Here is a 16546-nt window from a genome sequence, read left to right as displayed (position 1 = left end):
AATCAGAGAGGATCCCTAACTGTGACTATAGTCTAAATAGCTAGAGATGTTAAATAATTTCCTTAAAATGTGACCAATAATGCAACTAATAAAGAACAAATGCTTCACAGTTTTTAAATGCTTGTGTTTTTTTCTTCCCCAAAGGTAAAAGAAATATAAATAGTGGGAAAAATCTAATTTTAAATAATTAAATTTACTTTAAATGCACAGGTCATTTAAGAACTTTAAGGCTATTTTAATAAAAACCTGTTGCAAATACCTTTACCATCTCTACTAAACAAATTTGATGGCATTTCACACATCATCTTAGTGTTAAAATAATAATGCAACCACTACATGAAACTTAAAGCTATAAAGAGTTGAAACCACATTGACAGCTTAAATCATCTATAGAGAACAAATTATTTATCAGTCCTATATAACAGTTGTTATATATTATCGTGATTCAGAATCTGGGCTTTCTTTTCCTACTAGTGATTTTACAGTCTTCACCTCAAGGCTAAATTTACTGACCAGCAGCATTACAACATACTTTCTGCCCTTCCTCAGATTTTATGTAGAAATTATCCTTTGGTGCAATGTTCACAGATGCCTTGAGTCTCTCTCATAGTTCTCATTCTCCTTCTATCTGCCTCTTGTAGACCATTCATCTTTTATTTTGTAATTCAGTTGTAAGCCATATGCAAAAAAGACTGATGCTTTTTTACACTTGCCTAATGTGTAAGAGCTTTAATTCAGATGTAGAGCTTTTGGGTACTACTGCAATTTAAATATTAACTAAAAAAATATTATACTCAATTGCAAAAAGGTTTGGGCTATTTTCTGCATGACATGGCAGCCAATCTTTTTTTTTAGTTCTTGGGGGCTTTATTTTTCTATTTTTTAATTCTTTTAAATCATCTTCAATAATAATTTTGAGAATTTGACAATGCACTAGATTAAAAATTACACCCCTAAATTAAAAATCTCTTTTGTAAAACTTGGTCTTACCATCATAGCATACCAATACAAATAATATCAAAGTTTTAGGATACTCCCTTCTGAAGGGAACAGAAAGTACCATATGCAGATCAGACCTGTCAGAAGCCAGGACATCCCTCTGGGTGCCCTGGATGGCTCGGAGATTCTGGCAGGAAGCCAAAGGCACTTGGGATTTCGATCTTAACCCATGGATCAAATTACCAACCTTGTATGAAGAATTACAAGTCACAAAAGTTTAAGTAGCATAATAGTAGTTGTCACTGGGTGAAAAGTGGAATTTTGAAGATTTTTTACTATAGGGGTCTAGGAGGCAATACGGAGGGACTTGGGCATTGTCCTGTCTTTCTTCCTTCTTCTTCCTAGCCTCCATCTTCTGGGTGATATTAGCATTTTTGGATTGGATTAGAGTAGAAGTACACAGTCTAACATAGATGATAGGTATTGGAAAATAACTGTAAATAAAGTACCCGTAGTTTTTAGTATAAAGAGATAGCACCACCTCAGGGCAGGGCAGCGTGCCCTTGACAGACCTGCAAATCAGACCTCTGTAGGTCTGAGAAAAAATATTTTAGATAATAAACAACCTTGTGAACATGAGCCGAAGAATCCCGACTCTTTCTTCGGGCAGCAGGCTGGGAAAAAGGAACTCTCGGGTCATCCCGAAAGCAGAAAACCCAAGGCAGACCCACTCCTTAAGGATGTCCGCTGCCTCCCTGGGGCATTAAAGATGTGAAGAGAGAGCTTCTTACCCAGTACAGCCCTCAGATTATTATCCAGTATTGATTTTTCAGGTAGGCAGCAATGAGGTTGCAACAAGAAGTCTGAGGGCAATCAAGAGAGACTTCAGGGCATTGGGATGGCTGGTTAAGGGATCAGGGGCACAAGTAGTGTTCTCCTCTATCCTTCCAGTCACAAGGAATGATGAAGGAAGAATCAGGAAGAGCCAGCAACTGCCATACCTGGCACCGAGTGTGGTGTCACTGGCAGAACTTTGGGGTCCTTGATCATGAGTCAGTCTATACAACACCAGGCCTACTGGGTTCACCTATCTCAAAGGGAGAAAAGGATCTTTGCACAGGAGCTAGCAGGGCTCATTGAAAGAACTTTAAACTATCTTTGAAGGAGGAAAGGGATAAAATCAAGCTTGCTACAGGTAAGCTGGGGGAAGGGGTGGGGGGAGTCATGTGACTGAGGGGTGTGCTAGCAAGGTCCTTTGCTCTTCCATCTCAGTGGAGGTAGGGAATGGGGATCTATGTGGCAGCAAAGACAGAGGGGTTATTGATTTATCAGAAACTACAGAAGTGCCTGAAAAGAATCACATGGGAATGAGGGCTTCTCCCCCTAAAAAGATGGCCAGATCAATAGCCCAGCTGAAGTGCATCTACACCAATGCATGTAGCATGGACAACAAACAGAAGGAGCAACAAACATTGCACAGCTGGAAAACACTATGATATAGTTGCCATCATGGAGACATGGTGGGGTGACTTACACAACTGGAATGCTACAATGGATGGCTATAAACTCTTCAGAAGGAATGGGCAAGGCAAGAGAGGCAGCAGGGTAGCCCCTATATGTTAGGGAGTGTTTTGACTCTCTAGAGCTTGCCAGTGGTGATGAAATGGTCGCATGTTTATGGGTAAGGATCGAGGGTGAAGCCAACAAGAGATATCCTGGTGGGAGTTTGTTACAGACCACTCAACCAGCATGAGGAGGCAGATGAAATATTCTATAAGCAGCTGGGAGATTCCAACTTACAAAACATCTGCTGGAAATACAACACATCAAAGAGAACAGTCCAGGAGGTTCCTGGAGTGTGCAGAACATAACTTCTTGACACAATGAAAGCCAACTAGGGAACTGCCACCTTGGACTTCCAAAGGACAGACTTTGGCCTGTTTAAGGGCCTGGTTGATAGAGTCCCTCAGAAGGAAGCCCTGAAGGGCAAAGGGGTCCAGGAAAGTGTTAGTGACCTGCTATGCCACTTATACTCACAGGTCTATGGGGCCAGATGGGATCCACCCAAGAGTACTGAGGGAGCTGGCAGAAGGGCTCACCAAGTCACCTGCAATAATTTACCAGCAGTCCTGGTTAACCAGGGGGGTTTCAGGTGACTAGAGGTGAGCAAATATGATGCCCATCTACAAGGTTGGCCAAAAGGAGGATCTGGGGAACAACAAGCCTGTCAGCCTGACCGCAGTGCCAGGGAAGGTCATGGAGCAGACCATCTTGAGTTCCATCATTCAACACGTACAGGACAATCAGGGGATCAGTCCCAGCCAGCATGGGTTTAGGAGGGGCAGGTCGTGCTTGACCAATCTGATATCCTTCTATGACCAGGTGACCCACTCAGTGGATGAGGGAAAGACTGGGGATGTGGTCTATCAGCTTCAGTAAAGCCTTTGACACTGTCTCCCACAGCATCCTCCTGCACAAGCTGCAGCACATGGTTTGGATGGGAATACTGTTTGCTGGGTTAAGAACTGGCTGGATGGCCAGGCCCAGAGAGCAGTGGTGAACAGTGCTACATCCAGCTGGGGCCAGTCGCTAGTGGGGTTCCCCAGGGCTTAGTATTGGGGCCAGTTCTGTTTAATATCATTATCAATGATCTTGATGAGTGCACCCTCAGTAAGTTTGCAGACAACACCAAGTTGAGCTGGAAAAAGAGGCTGTAGTCAGGTAGGGGGTTGATCTGTTCTCTTAAGCAAGTGAAAGGACAAGAGAAAACAGTCTTAAGTTGTGCCAGGGGAGGTTTACACTGGTGTCCTGGTTTTGCATGGGAGACATTTATGGAAGTGATGCAAAGCTTTTACCCACTAGAAAACCAGACACCTCCGTGAAAAACACATGTTACAAGAAACTGGGGAACTTCCTCTTTCTCTTCCGGCTGGCAGAAAGGTAACACGGCCAGGTGGCCCCTGCCACGGGGCCGGGCCCCCTTTCCCGGGGCACCTGCTGGACACCACCCCCCCCACCCCCCCCCCCCCCCCCATCGGTGGCCAGGCAGGGGAGGGGAGGCCACAGAGCCGGGCCAGGCCATAGCTGCAATTGCTAACATCTGGCTGCTTGCTATAGCCCTGCCCTTCTCAGCTCGGGGCCCCAGGAGCAGCCCCGGGCCGGGGCTAGCTCCCGAATCCCACCACCATGGAGATTCGCCCACAACAACCAGACAGGGGAGAAGGAGAAGCCACCGCCCCACTTCCAGGAGTGCTGCAGCTGAGTTCTGGCCTGGCTGATTAGATCCTAGCTGCCCCTCCCAGCCGCAGCAATTGGGCAAGCCAGCCCAACCAGAGTCAGGCGACCATCTGCAGGCCCCAGGCAAGATGTTAACTCTTTCAGTGCTTAAATCCTCCCTCGAGTGAGAGAAAGGAACAAGATGCAAGCATGTAAAGGAGCAACGTGAAGACATCGAAGTCAGTGAAGAAGTCCCAGATGGGAGGGATGAGGAGATGCCTTAATCTTGGGACAGAAATCCTCTTGTAAAGCTGTGGAGAAAGACTCTTTTTCCATATAACGCATGAAGGTATGGGGAGATGAAAATGTTCAAATTGTAGATATGGAGCAAAAGCCTCCATGCTAAAGTAAGCAGATGTTAAAGTAGCTGAAATCTACGAGAAGTTTGAACAGAGAGAGAGAGAAGAGTGAAGACCCTGTGCTCCCAGGGAGAGAAGACCTCTGTTCCCAGAGATGATTTTAGAGATAGGTAATGAGAACTTTTGCCTTTGAACATCTCATCTTTAAAACTGTACCCCATAAGTTGACATGGCTGATAAACACAGCTGTGGGAAAAGCTTGTGGAAAATGGGAGGGACTTCACAATTGCAGATTTCCCCAGGGCGGCTGCTATTTGTGAGAGAACCATGAAAGAACTGTTTTTTCTTGTGAAGTCTCCATAACACGAACAAGAGGGACTTCTCTCCCTAAGTGAACTGAAGAAAGACTATTTTAGAGATGGTAAACTGACTGAAATTTTAGGTTTTGTTTCTTTAGATTGTCAGTGGGAAGAAAAGGTTGTGGGGAGAGAAGTGTTCTGAAAGTTTTGTTCTGATTTTTATTAGTCTTTCTTTTAGTTACTGTTAGTAATTTTTTCTTTATACCCTTTTAAAGTTTTGAGCTTGCTTTGCTACTCCTAATCCTACCTCACAGCAGGAAATGAGTGCACTGGTGATTGGCCAGCACTGAAACCCACCACACTCATTGGTGCGCCACCCAGGAAATCTCAAAATTGGCAAAATCTCAAATTGACGAACCAAAACCATTATAATTGGATATTAGGAAAAAGGGTTATCAAACATTGGAACAGGCTGTCCAGTAAAGTGGTGGAGTCACCACCCCTGGAGGGATTCAAATATGTGTAGATGTGACACTTAGGGACACAGTTTAGTGGTAGGCTTGGCAGTATTAGTTTTACAGTTGAACTTGATCTTAAAAGGTCTTTTCCAACTTAAATGAATCCATGATTCTAAGAAAGTTGTTCAGCACGGTTAAGGCCAACACTGAGTTTTAGTATTTTTTCAGAATTTCGAAATTGAACTTCAAAGTGTAACTGAGGAAAGCAGAGTTCAGTCCCACACATACTCATTACTAAATTAGCACAATATCAAAGAACATATGTATAATAACCAGTTTTCCCTAATATACACTTACCTAGTATAAACAGGACAGTTAGACTTCACTCAAGTTAAAAAAACAAATTAAATTGCTTGCCTTCATTCAGGTTTTCCCAGATGCAATGCTGCAGTAACTTAATCTATACAAAAGTGTGACAACAGTGTTATGAATTTTATTACCTTAAATTAATATCCTCTTATGGAGGACCCAAGGATTAAAGTGCAATTTAAACATTACACTGTATATGACCACTTTGTTAAATTTCCTTTGACCTTGAGGTATCTCTTGTAATCTGCACAGAAGATGCTACAAGGGATGTTCCAGGGCCCAAAATCACATACTATAGCGTATTTTCTATAATTTCTTCTCATAGATGTCATGTTTTATCACAGATATCAAATTCTTCTATACTGGGCAATTTCTGAAATGAACATCTCACTTCCTTATTTATCACTTTATCACCAAATCTCTCAATTATAACACTTCATTCTTTCTGCTATAAACCTTAGATAAAATAAGAGCATCAAGAAAACTGGATGAAGAATACAAATTTGTCATCCTTGAACCAAGAATGACACAAGAACAGACGAGAGACTGAACTGCAAGAGGAAAAAAAGAAGCTTTAATACAAAGGATTCTCCAGTTTATATAGACGGATACGATACATTCTGCTTGATTGGCTAGTTAAATAAAAACATCTTTCTCACACACTGTCCTTGAGAAGAACAGAAAAAAAAAGTGGAAAAACAACACCTGCAGATTGTTTTTACTAACAAGTTATCACATTCCTTCAACTCCCTAAAATTCTCACAAGCCACTGTGAGAAATGATTGCCATTTCTCTCTCACTGACCAGGCTGGCATCCACATAAATTAATTCTCACTGCTGCCAAATTGATAAATCTTATTTTCTATTATTGTTTTCCCTACTGTTATGAATAGAAAGTTGTATTTTTTTTAAGTTTCAGAGTTAAAAAACAAGTCAGACCAGTCAGACTTCTTTGGTTTCGCTGCCAAAGAAAAAGTCCTTAATTACCCGTTAATGGCCGGTGATTAACTATTGTTTCCCTGATGCTGGCCGCTTGCCAAGAAGACACCAGGACAGACTTTCCAAGGTAAAGAGAATAGGAGTGACATCAGAGCCAGTATGCAAATAAGAAATGCAGTGCACCCTGGGTTTTTACAGTTTTACAGTTTTTACAAGAAAAACCCCTAAAATCACGAGCCAACAAGTGACTTAAGTGACGTCTAAGGATGGGAGCATAGTCCCGTACCTGCTTGGACCTTTTTGTTTCTCACCCTAACCTGAAAAGATACTGATTAAAGAGACACCCCGGAGTGTTAAACAAACAAGCAGGAATCTACGACTCTCCCGTGAGGACAGAATCCCCAGCTCTGCCTGCAGACCAGCAGACAAAGCTGCATCATCCTCCTTCTCTGTGCCACACCTGGGAGCAACGGCGGTGTAGGCGCAACCCGTCGATTTCTCCCCACCTGAGCTGATTCTTCTTAATAAAGGCATTAAAAAAGGAGAAAGATCTCCTGCCCATTTATTTCACCTACATGTAAAAATCTAAGTATCATCTGTTTTTTGTGAAAATAGAAACTCAGATAATGAATAACTCACAGGCCAGCTTTCAAAATTTCTATCATAGTATAAACTCAACATGTGTAACCTCAGATAATTTATTATATAGTTATTTGTTTTCAAGGGTATTCTCTTTCTCCAAAAGTTCAAGAAATAATTGAGGCAAAGAAAGTTTTAAAGAACCCTTATGTCCAATTAAATCTGTATTACTGCTGAACTTGGAAACATCGGGAAATATTGTTGGAGGTTAGAATTTTACCCTTTTTTATTTTTTCTTTCCTCTTGGGGAATTTTCTCCCATTTGTTGCCCAGGAAATGGTGGTGATGGGTGCTTAAGAGGAACAGGAGATATGCTGGGGGAAGGAGTGGGTGCAGGGGTGTGGTTGGTTTCCCTCCAGGTCATGAAATGGACTGTAGCAGGAACTTTGGAGCAGCAGGCTGGAACAGCAGATGCGGGCACAATTTTTTCTTGGGAGGGGCAGGGATGCTGCAAGGTTTTGGCTGGGGGGTGAGGGGATGGGCTCGGCTCCTCACACTCTCGCTCTCAGATCAGAGAGGAGAGGCCAGGCTACAGTTGCTCTGAGAAGAATTCGCTGCCACTGCGGAGCTGTCTTTTACTGCTTCTCCTACCGTCAGCGAGGCTTTGCTCATAAGAGTGGCTGTTGAACTGGGATCTTATCAACACCCGATCTCACTGGGAAGGACCCTTGCCATCTACTCGAATGTCTCAGGGGAAAACCTAGGACCCCTCTCTCCTCCACAGGACTGTCTCAATGCCTCCCAGCTGTTTGCAGGACCCCAGCTGCCACTGCCCAGCCCCGCTGATTTTCTGCTGTTATGAATAAAAAAGTTATCAATTTTTTTTAAGGTTGCAAAGTTAAAAAAAAAAAAGTTGAACCAATTGCTGTTAAATTGAAGGCTACCTGCATATTGCAGCCACCTATTAAGAGTTCTTCTTCAACTACCTGTTAATGGTTGGTGATTAGCCATTGTCCCCTCTAATGCTTGCCAGGGGTGATACCAGACCCCGAAGGCAGCAGGGAAAGGGGAGTGACATCAGAGCTAGTATGCAGATAAGAATGCATTTCACCTGTAAGTTTCAGGAAAAAAACCCTAAAAACAACGAGCCAACATGGAATTAAGAGACCTAAGTGATGTCTAAGGACGAGGAACTTAATCCAGTATCTGCTAAGATCCTTTTACTTCTCACCCTAACCTGAAAAGGTCTTAACTAGAAAGACGACCTGGAATGTTAGACTGAAAAAGCGGGAATTTCCTACTCTCCCGTGAGGAGGGAAGCCCCAGCTCTGCCTGCAGACCAGTGGACACAGCTGCATCATCCTCCTCCTCCGTGCCACTCCTGGGAGCACCGGCGGCGTGGGCACGACCCGTCGGCTTCTCCCCACCTGAGCTGATTCTTTTTAATAAAGGCATTAAAAAGGAGAAAGATCTCCTGTCCCATTTATTTCATCTTCCACTGCTTTGGGTTTCTTGCTACACTTTAACCCAACACCCCATGTCCGCTTAACCCCCATGGCTCTTGCTGCAGCTGTGGAGTTTCTGCTACATTTTGTTTGCCACTCCAGGTGTGTCCATATCTGCTGTTCCAGCGTGCTGCTCCGAAGTTCCTGCTACAGTCTATTTCACGACCTGGAGGGGCACTGAGACCAGGTCCCTGTCCCCCCCATCCCCCCCCCCGAGTTTGCAAAGGAAGCCCCTTTTCTGTCTCTCCCGCCAACTGAGTCACCATTACCAATGTGGAGAGGAGGCTGCGCTCATGCAACAGTGCCCCCTGCAGCTGATGGGGAATCATCACACTTGCCCTGCTGAGCTGGGAGCCAACATCGCCCCTGCCGGCCATTACAGTAACTACACCAAAGGGAAAAGCACTTGACAGTCCAGAGAAGGCTGTTGTCAGGTCTGTTTTTTTCTGTTTGTTGTTGCTGATGTTGTTGTTATCATTTGTTTGCCTTGTTATACATATATATTATGGCCCCCGGGGGGAAGAAGCCCAGCGGGGAATGCCAGCCGGCCAGGATAGCTCAACGAGGGTCCAGGATCGCCCAGCGGGGGGCTCAGGCAACCCAGGCAAGCTATAGTGATTTGCAGTGAGCTCTTCAGTGATTTCAGCTCTTTCAGCATGCCTGGGGCCGTCGCCCTAGGTATCGCCGCAGCAGACGCAGAGAGAGAGGGAGCAGCGCTGTGTGGGTTCCGCAGGGTTCTTTTATTGGGGTCTCCGCGAAGGGTCCAGTGACAGCTCTCCTCTGCCGAACCGGGCAGAGTTTAGGGGTTTTTATACCTTACAGGGGAATTGAAAACTGTCCAATAGTAAGGGTCAGGGGAAAAGTGACCTATGGATATACAGGGAGATAACAGGGTCCGAAAGGCGGAAGAGAGGGGCTTCTAAAGCCTTAGTCATGCTGACTTTGGTATTTCCTAGCTCAGGCTTCTGATCTCCAAGGCCTTGCAGGCCTTGTGCCTGCTACAATATATATATATACTAGTAAAGAACTGTTATTTGTTTTCCCATATCTTTGCCTGAAAGCCCTGTAATTTCAAAGTTATAATAATTCAGAGGGAAGGGGGTCACATTTTCCATTCCAAGGGAGGTTCCCACCTTCCTTGTCAGACACCTGTCCTTTAAGCCAGGACAAATATGCTTATCCAAAGCAAGACCTACAAAAAGACCCTCAAAAGGCAGCCTCTGCTATCTTATTTGCTTATTTTTTTAAAAACAGGGAGAGTTCCACCCCAGTGGATCTAAGGTTATCAAAGCCTCACTATGCTCCATTTGCCCTCTTACATAGCATAAAAGAAACAAAGCAACAGAAGTAATCTCAATGCCTGTCAATTTTTAATCTCATGTCAAGATATAAAAGTCCATATTTTAAAATGGAAAACTATTAAAGCACGGAACTTCATATATTATATTCATTTTTTTCTTATCTAAAAGAAAGCTGTCTTATTTTTGAAACACATTGTACAACTATTAATGAGAGACTGAACTCAGTAGTGGTTACATGCAAGATTCTCCTCTGTCTAAAAATTCCCATCTCAGTATCATCTTTTCCAATCCACATTTTAAAGGATTGCAAACATAAGTAGCAAACAAATCAAAGCATGTCCTGAAATGTACACTCTAAATGAAGGAAGCTGTAAAAATACCGCCAATTATGATTTATTTAATTTTTGTTTGCTATTTTGATTCTGTGCAATCACCAAGAAATTAAGAAAACCATTAGAATGGAGAGTGCCTAACCTAAAATACGCTTCCTTGCTAAAATGAAAGATATATTATAAATTGCAAAATATATTATGGTTCCCATGTGCTCAAAAGGTTCATTCAAACCTGATCTTCTTTGGTTTTAACTAATGGACCTGAGTCAACAACTGAAACTTTCACCTCTTATGTCAATTCCACTTGCCTACATTACAGCTAACAGAATGCAGTAAAATCCCTCCTGAATTTCAGGCAGATAGCTCAGGGCTTGACTGCACAAGAAAGTTATATCCGTTTAGCTTAAACTTGCTTATATGTCAATTTTCAAGATCCTGTGTGGAACAATTTCTTTAAATTTAAGGCTGCCTTATGTTTGTTTTTTTTTTTTTTTTTTTTTAGGAATGGACTCAAGCTCAGCTGATGTGAAGCAGACTGAAATAAAGGCGTCTATTTGGACTTTTGCATTGATTTAGCTTATTTGGTTTAAAAATCAGACCTGTGCTTTTTATTCTCCAATGAGAATTACTCTTGTCTCTCCACAGTTGTCTGCTACTGACTTTCCTTGTTTCTCTATAAGAAAGGTGGCCAAACTATAGTGCACAGACCACTCATGTTTGCTTTGTGATATGCTCAGTCCTGAACTGAGCCACGGCTCCTGGCTCTCACTGCTTTTACACAGGCAACAGAGTAACTACCTACAAAGTCCTATAAAGGCTCTGTAAACACAGGAACTACTGCAGCCACCATCTGCATTCAACAACAATGAACAGCTCTGCTGCCTCCAGGCAGACCTGCACTTCTAGTTCAGGATATAGAAAGAGGACCGAAACATGGTGAAGTAGGAAGAGCAGGATTAGGGTGATGGCATACACACAGGGGTAACTAAGGTTCCACTTTGTACTTGCTGGAAGTGAAGATTCAGGATTTGGACATGTGCAAGGGGAAAGAATGTGGCTGAAGTGAAAAATTAGAGTAAACTTCTGCAGTTGCATGAATGGATGGGGAAGGTGAGTATGAGCATTGGACTGCAATCCTAGCTTGCAAGACAAGAACATCCAGTAGAAAAGCTGGGAGCAGAAAAGCCATAGATGATATTCTGGTTTCGTGTGGTTAGAAAGACATGTGACTCTGGATGCCAGAAGTTACTAATGATGATCATATACCTCCTAACTAGGTTTGGAAGCCCCTGGTCTGTGCTACCTCACCATAATTTCTGCAAGTATTTCCTTTTTGGTTTCTAATAAACAGCTTCCTTGCATCTTTGTACCTACTTACATACTATTTTCTATTCTCCAAAAAACATTTTATCTTGCCTTTTCCTCTGCCATTATATTTAATATCAATCATTTAAATCAATGCCCTTAATGGCAGCTTCTACATAAGCAGCATATTTTGAATGTTTAAGGGATTGCACAATGGCTTGTAGAAAATGTTATATAAAATTAAATTATTTAAGAGAGGAATAATTTAACAGTAACTTTATCCTCAAGGCTCAAAATCCCCAAGTTTTCTTAACATGTTAATTTTTTTTAACTAAAAATGTACATATACACAAACAAAATTTCAAAGCATTCAGTACACAGAAAATTAACAGTAATTTTTAAAATTGATTAAGTTACACTGGAATCTGGTCTGGAAAGGGAAAACTGAAGGCTAAAAGTGATGTTTGTAAATTTATTTCTATAGCATTAAAAGATGCCACATTCCATGGCCTCCATGTGCACATTCATAAACAGATTATTATGCACACTGCTTTATCATGTATATGATAGATCACATATAGAAACCAAACAACACTGGGCCTACACAAATATATATCTACCAATTAAATATTTTTAAAATAAAATTTCAGTATGAATTACAGCCCTGATCCTGAGCCCCTATAGCTTCTGTATATTATACACATAAATACATATTCATTTTTTCAATCATCCTATAGATATGAAATATATCAAAATATATAGAAAACCTAGCCAAGCTATCCAAATCAAACTATAAAATAAAGAAGTGGAATAGGTGACAAAAATATTCTGTTACATGTATTTGAATGTTCAAAGAATCTGGAACTGAATTAACTAGTAAAATTCATTTATGTGGTCAAATCTACTCAAAGTTACAATATAACACATGAAAATAATGGTAAAAACAGTCCTAGCCCTTTCAAAAAAAAAAAAAAAAAAAGCAAAGAAAAATCCACCCCCTGTTGCATATCACTGACACAATTCTACTGACAATGCATTGATTGGTGCAGAAGTTTCACAAACCTGTGGTCCAAACTTTTATGACAGTGACAGTGCAGAGTCTACAAAAGGAGATCTTTATCAATGAAACATTTCAAAAATAAAATCTCAGTATTCATTTTAGTCCTGATCTTCAGACCATACAGATTCTGAATATCAGCTTTTATGAAGGAGGATTATACTTGGCCTTCTGCCACTCTCCTTTGTAGCTATAGCATCTTGGTGTGCCCAAAGTGGGAGTAGGAACTAAATTTGATTGAATTAAACTCTATTCCAGATCTGCCAATCTGCTGGATAGCTCTGTGTGTACCTATCACCTGATTATAAGATAACTCAGTCCCTGGTGTTGCTCTGATTTACAACATGAACCTAAAATTAAGCACATATATCGGTTCTCTTGAATATCTGCATACAAGCACTCCTAAACTGCAATCTAAATAAATACACTAGAAAAAAAAACAAACATATGCCAGATAATCCAATAAGTCTACATTCATAAACCCACCAATAATGTTATTTTTACCTTCTTGCCACAAGGCATGCTTAGCTCAATTTAGCAGTTGTGCTTACATTTATATCAATTTCTGAAGTCTGTTTCACTGCTTATATACAATGGTAAAAATGGTCCTTAGTCAATATTAATTCTAACCAGAGCCTTCCCCCTTTAAGACAGTTTTTGCAGGATTGTAATTATCCCTTTTTATTATAGTGCTTTGAGTATAAGCTAAGTAGATATTTTCACAGAATGGATCAGGTTGGAAGGGACCACAGTGGGTCATCTAGTCCCACCCCCCTGCTCGAGCAGTCATCCTAGAGCACATGACACAGGATTGCATCCAGACAGTTCTTGAATATCTCCAATGTGGGAGACTACACAACTTCTCCAGGCAATCTGTTCCAGTACATGGTCACCCACACAGTAAAGAAGTTCTTCCTCAAGAAAAATTTTGAACAAATATACTCTAAAGTAATAATGATCATATACAAACTATTCTTCCCAACTGTGAGCAGCTTTCCTCCATCCTCCCACATATAATGCCAAAATAACTACAGTTCACACAGCAGATGCAAAGTGAGGATTTTTAGAAACAGACCACAAATGGTTATTTTTACACACAGATGAGATTCTTCATTAGAATCATAGGCTCACTTTGCAATTCTAATAAAGGCTCCTTGTATGATCTTGGGCATGCAATTATTTTTTTCTGTTTAATTACTCACAAATTAACATTTTGTTCAATTGCTGTTGTAAGGATTTACTAATATCTGGGAAATATTTAAATACCACATTAAGGACTACTAAAATAGCCAAGAAGGCAAGCAAACAAGTCATGAACCTGTGGTGGCCAGACTGCATAGCAGAACAAGCCTCACAGTAGGAAGACCTCTTGGGTCCTGAGCGCAAATTCAAGGGAGTGGAATTCCCTTCACAGCAAGGAAATAAAGAGCTTGAAGACTGAGCAAACCATTTATGCCAACCCCAAAATGCGTTTGTGCCTTTTGTACAGTCACTCCACAAAGGCTTTACGAGTTCCATCAGCTACTTCCATTAAGCACCTAAACTAACAAGCTCCTCAAGGAAGCAAACAAACAAAAGTTCAAAATAATTACAGAATTTCACTCCTTTCGAATATTTCTTAAGAAAAAAAAAAAAAAAAAACCAACAAACCACAACAAAAAAAACCCGAAAACCCACCTAGCCAGACCTGGTTAGCAGGGTAGCAGGGACCCTCTACACCCCAAGAAAAAAAAAAAAAAGGCCGGAAATATGGACACTTTCTTATATTCCCCAGGTGACTTTCACCGTAAGGCTGCTGGGACGACACCAGCTGTAGCACTGGGAGGAGCCGAGGGAGCTGGAGAGGTGGGTGGATGCCCGGTCCTCCCCCATCATCCAATCCATCCGGATGAGACGACACAGCCCGCCAACGACAGCGGGAAGAGAGGGAGCAGCCTAGGTCCGGATCCGCATGGCTTCCCTCCCAGCGGCGGCGCGAAAACCCATAACGGCTGCCGGGCCCGCGGCTGGCTGCCCAGCTATCCAACCGGCCCGACTGCCGCCCGTAGGCACGAAGGCAACGGCTGCCGGAGATGGGACGTCCTAGCCCGCCCCTCGTAGCCCAAACACCTACCCACACCATCCCAGACCCCGACGGCAGAGAAGTGGCGAGGGAGCGAAGCAGACAGTCCTCTGGCTCCGCAGCTCAGTGCCAAAACCCACTAAGGCTTCTGAAATGGCTGAACAAAGGGAATCTCGCTCCGTTGCCACCACCCCTCCGATTGGCTGGGGCGCGGCTCGACGCGCGGTGCACGGCGGGGCGCCACTGGCCGGTCACTGTAGCAACGGCGGCCCCACCCAGCCTTTCAGCCCCGGTCCCCGCCCTCAACTTCTCCCGGGCTCCCACTTGTGAGGAAAATCACGCTATGAAAAGCCGGTGTTCATAAAGGAAACAGAGGAGTCCTGCAAGTTTATTCGAATAAAGGGAGAGTCCACTGGGGCATACCCCCGTGGGGTTTCTCTCTTGAGGCTTCAGAGAACACAGCCTCCTTTTATTCTAAACTCCCAACTGCATGTTGCCCTCTTCCTTCCCCATTGCTGAGGTACAAGGAAGGTACAGCGTTCCTGAACTGCCTACTGATGTCCAAAACTAGGCAAGAAAATAAAACTCTATGGTCAGATGGCTACAGAGCAGGTATTTGTTTATTCAGCGCTGGGAGTGAGGGGGATCTCTCCGCCAAAAACTCACTCAAACTTCTTTAGCCTTAAGTTACATTTTAAAAGTCCTTCCACGCAACGTCATGTGAAAAATGAGGTTCACTTTCCTGGTAAAATTTTAAAAGTTTAATAAAAAGACAGTAGGAGACAGAAATAAAGGGTTAAAAATGGATGGGTTATCTTCGGATATACCTCTTAAATACTTTTTCCCTTACATCATCCTGTTGCATATTCATAGACCCTTATCCATAGGAAACTTTCCCCCAAACTAGTTTACATGTTCCAAGAACTGTTTAGCATATCTTCTTCTTGGGTCCACCTTTTTAGAGCATGCGTATTCCTTGGTTGTGGTTTTAGTCCATTCTTATCACCTCCAGTTTTTGGGCCTTGGTCCACACTGTCTTCAGAGAGTGAGTGCTGATAGTTGGCATATCTGTAGCAGGTGTCCTCATCATATTGTGAAAAATGTGTATTTTATGATTGGCTTTTTGCAAATATTAAAATGAATATTATATGTGTTATATTAGAAAGTTATGCTGTATTAATTTTCTTAAGTAGTGTGTTAAATATAGTTTAGGTTATAACATAATGTTAAAATAGAAACTATGCTATGTAAGATAGTTTTTTTAAAGAGAGGACTCGCACCGAGATAGCAGCCACAGGATACCTACATCTTTCAGAGAAAAAGAATTTATTGCTCTCTTATTGAGTTCTTCCTGCCTTGCTCAACCCTGAAGACGCCTTCGGGATTCAGAGGAAGAAGTTGACACTGACCAGACAGAATCCTTTGTTTGAATGGAATTTATGCATCATGTATGAGGTGTATGAATATGCAACAGGTGATTGTTTTTAAGGGTTAATCCTCTGTTAACGGGGGTCCTTTTTCGGGCTTATTTTGCCCAGAAAAATGTACCTGGGCTGTCCATAACTCTTTGTTTTTATTGTCTTGTATTGTCCTAAATCCTCATTGTCCAAATTTTTATTATTCTAATTATATTACTATTTTTATAACCATTTTATTACTATTAAACTTTTAAAATTCTAAACACAAGTGATTGGCGTTTTTCACAATATGTTCATTGGATGTTATCCCATCCAAACAGGCATTTTAACACAAGCATACTTATATCAGCTCTTTCACTACAATGTCTAAGCTTAATTAACAACAGAAATAAAAACTATATCTTTATA

At 42.1% G+C, this 16546-nt stretch overlaps 1 protein-coding gene and 1 long non-coding RNA gene across 6 annotated transcripts in view; one reads left to right on the top strand and one right to left on the bottom strand.

Moving 5' to 3' along the window:
• Positions 1-14934, bottom strand: part of LOC135288986 (transportin-1-like) — a 128000-nt gene extending 113066 nt beyond the window's left edge. For 2 of the 5 annotated variants that reach the window (XR_010351783.1, XM_064402358.1), the window contains exon 1: positions 14772-14934. Coding sequence is in view for 3 of the 5 variants with exons in the window: in XM_064402358.1 (XP_064258428.1) it covers positions 14772-14780 (9 nt within the window). In the remaining 2 variants the exon portion in view is untranslated. The remainder of the gene's footprint in view (positions 1-14771) is intronic. The other 3 variants (XM_064402356.1, XM_064402355.1, XM_064402357.1) reach the window with 2 other exon arrangements.
• LOC135288987 (uncharacterized) lies at positions 4353-6505 on the top strand. Its single transcript, XR_010351784.1, has 2 exons — positions 4353-4684; positions 6102-6505. It is a non-coding gene; the product is annotated as an uncharacterized LOC135288987 (long non-coding RNA).
• Positions 14935-16546: the final 1612 nt, after the last annotated feature.

Source organism: Passer domesticus, chromosome W, assembly GCF_036417665.1.
Source record: "Passer domesticus isolate bPasDom1 chromosome W, bPasDom1.hap1, whole genome shotgun sequence".
NCBI classification, from domain to species: Eukaryota; Metazoa; Chordata; class Aves; order Passeriformes; family Passeridae; genus Passer; species Passer domesticus.
The sequence above is the reverse complement of the archived record's forward strand: the minus strand, read 5'-3'. Positions and strand labels throughout refer to the sequence as shown.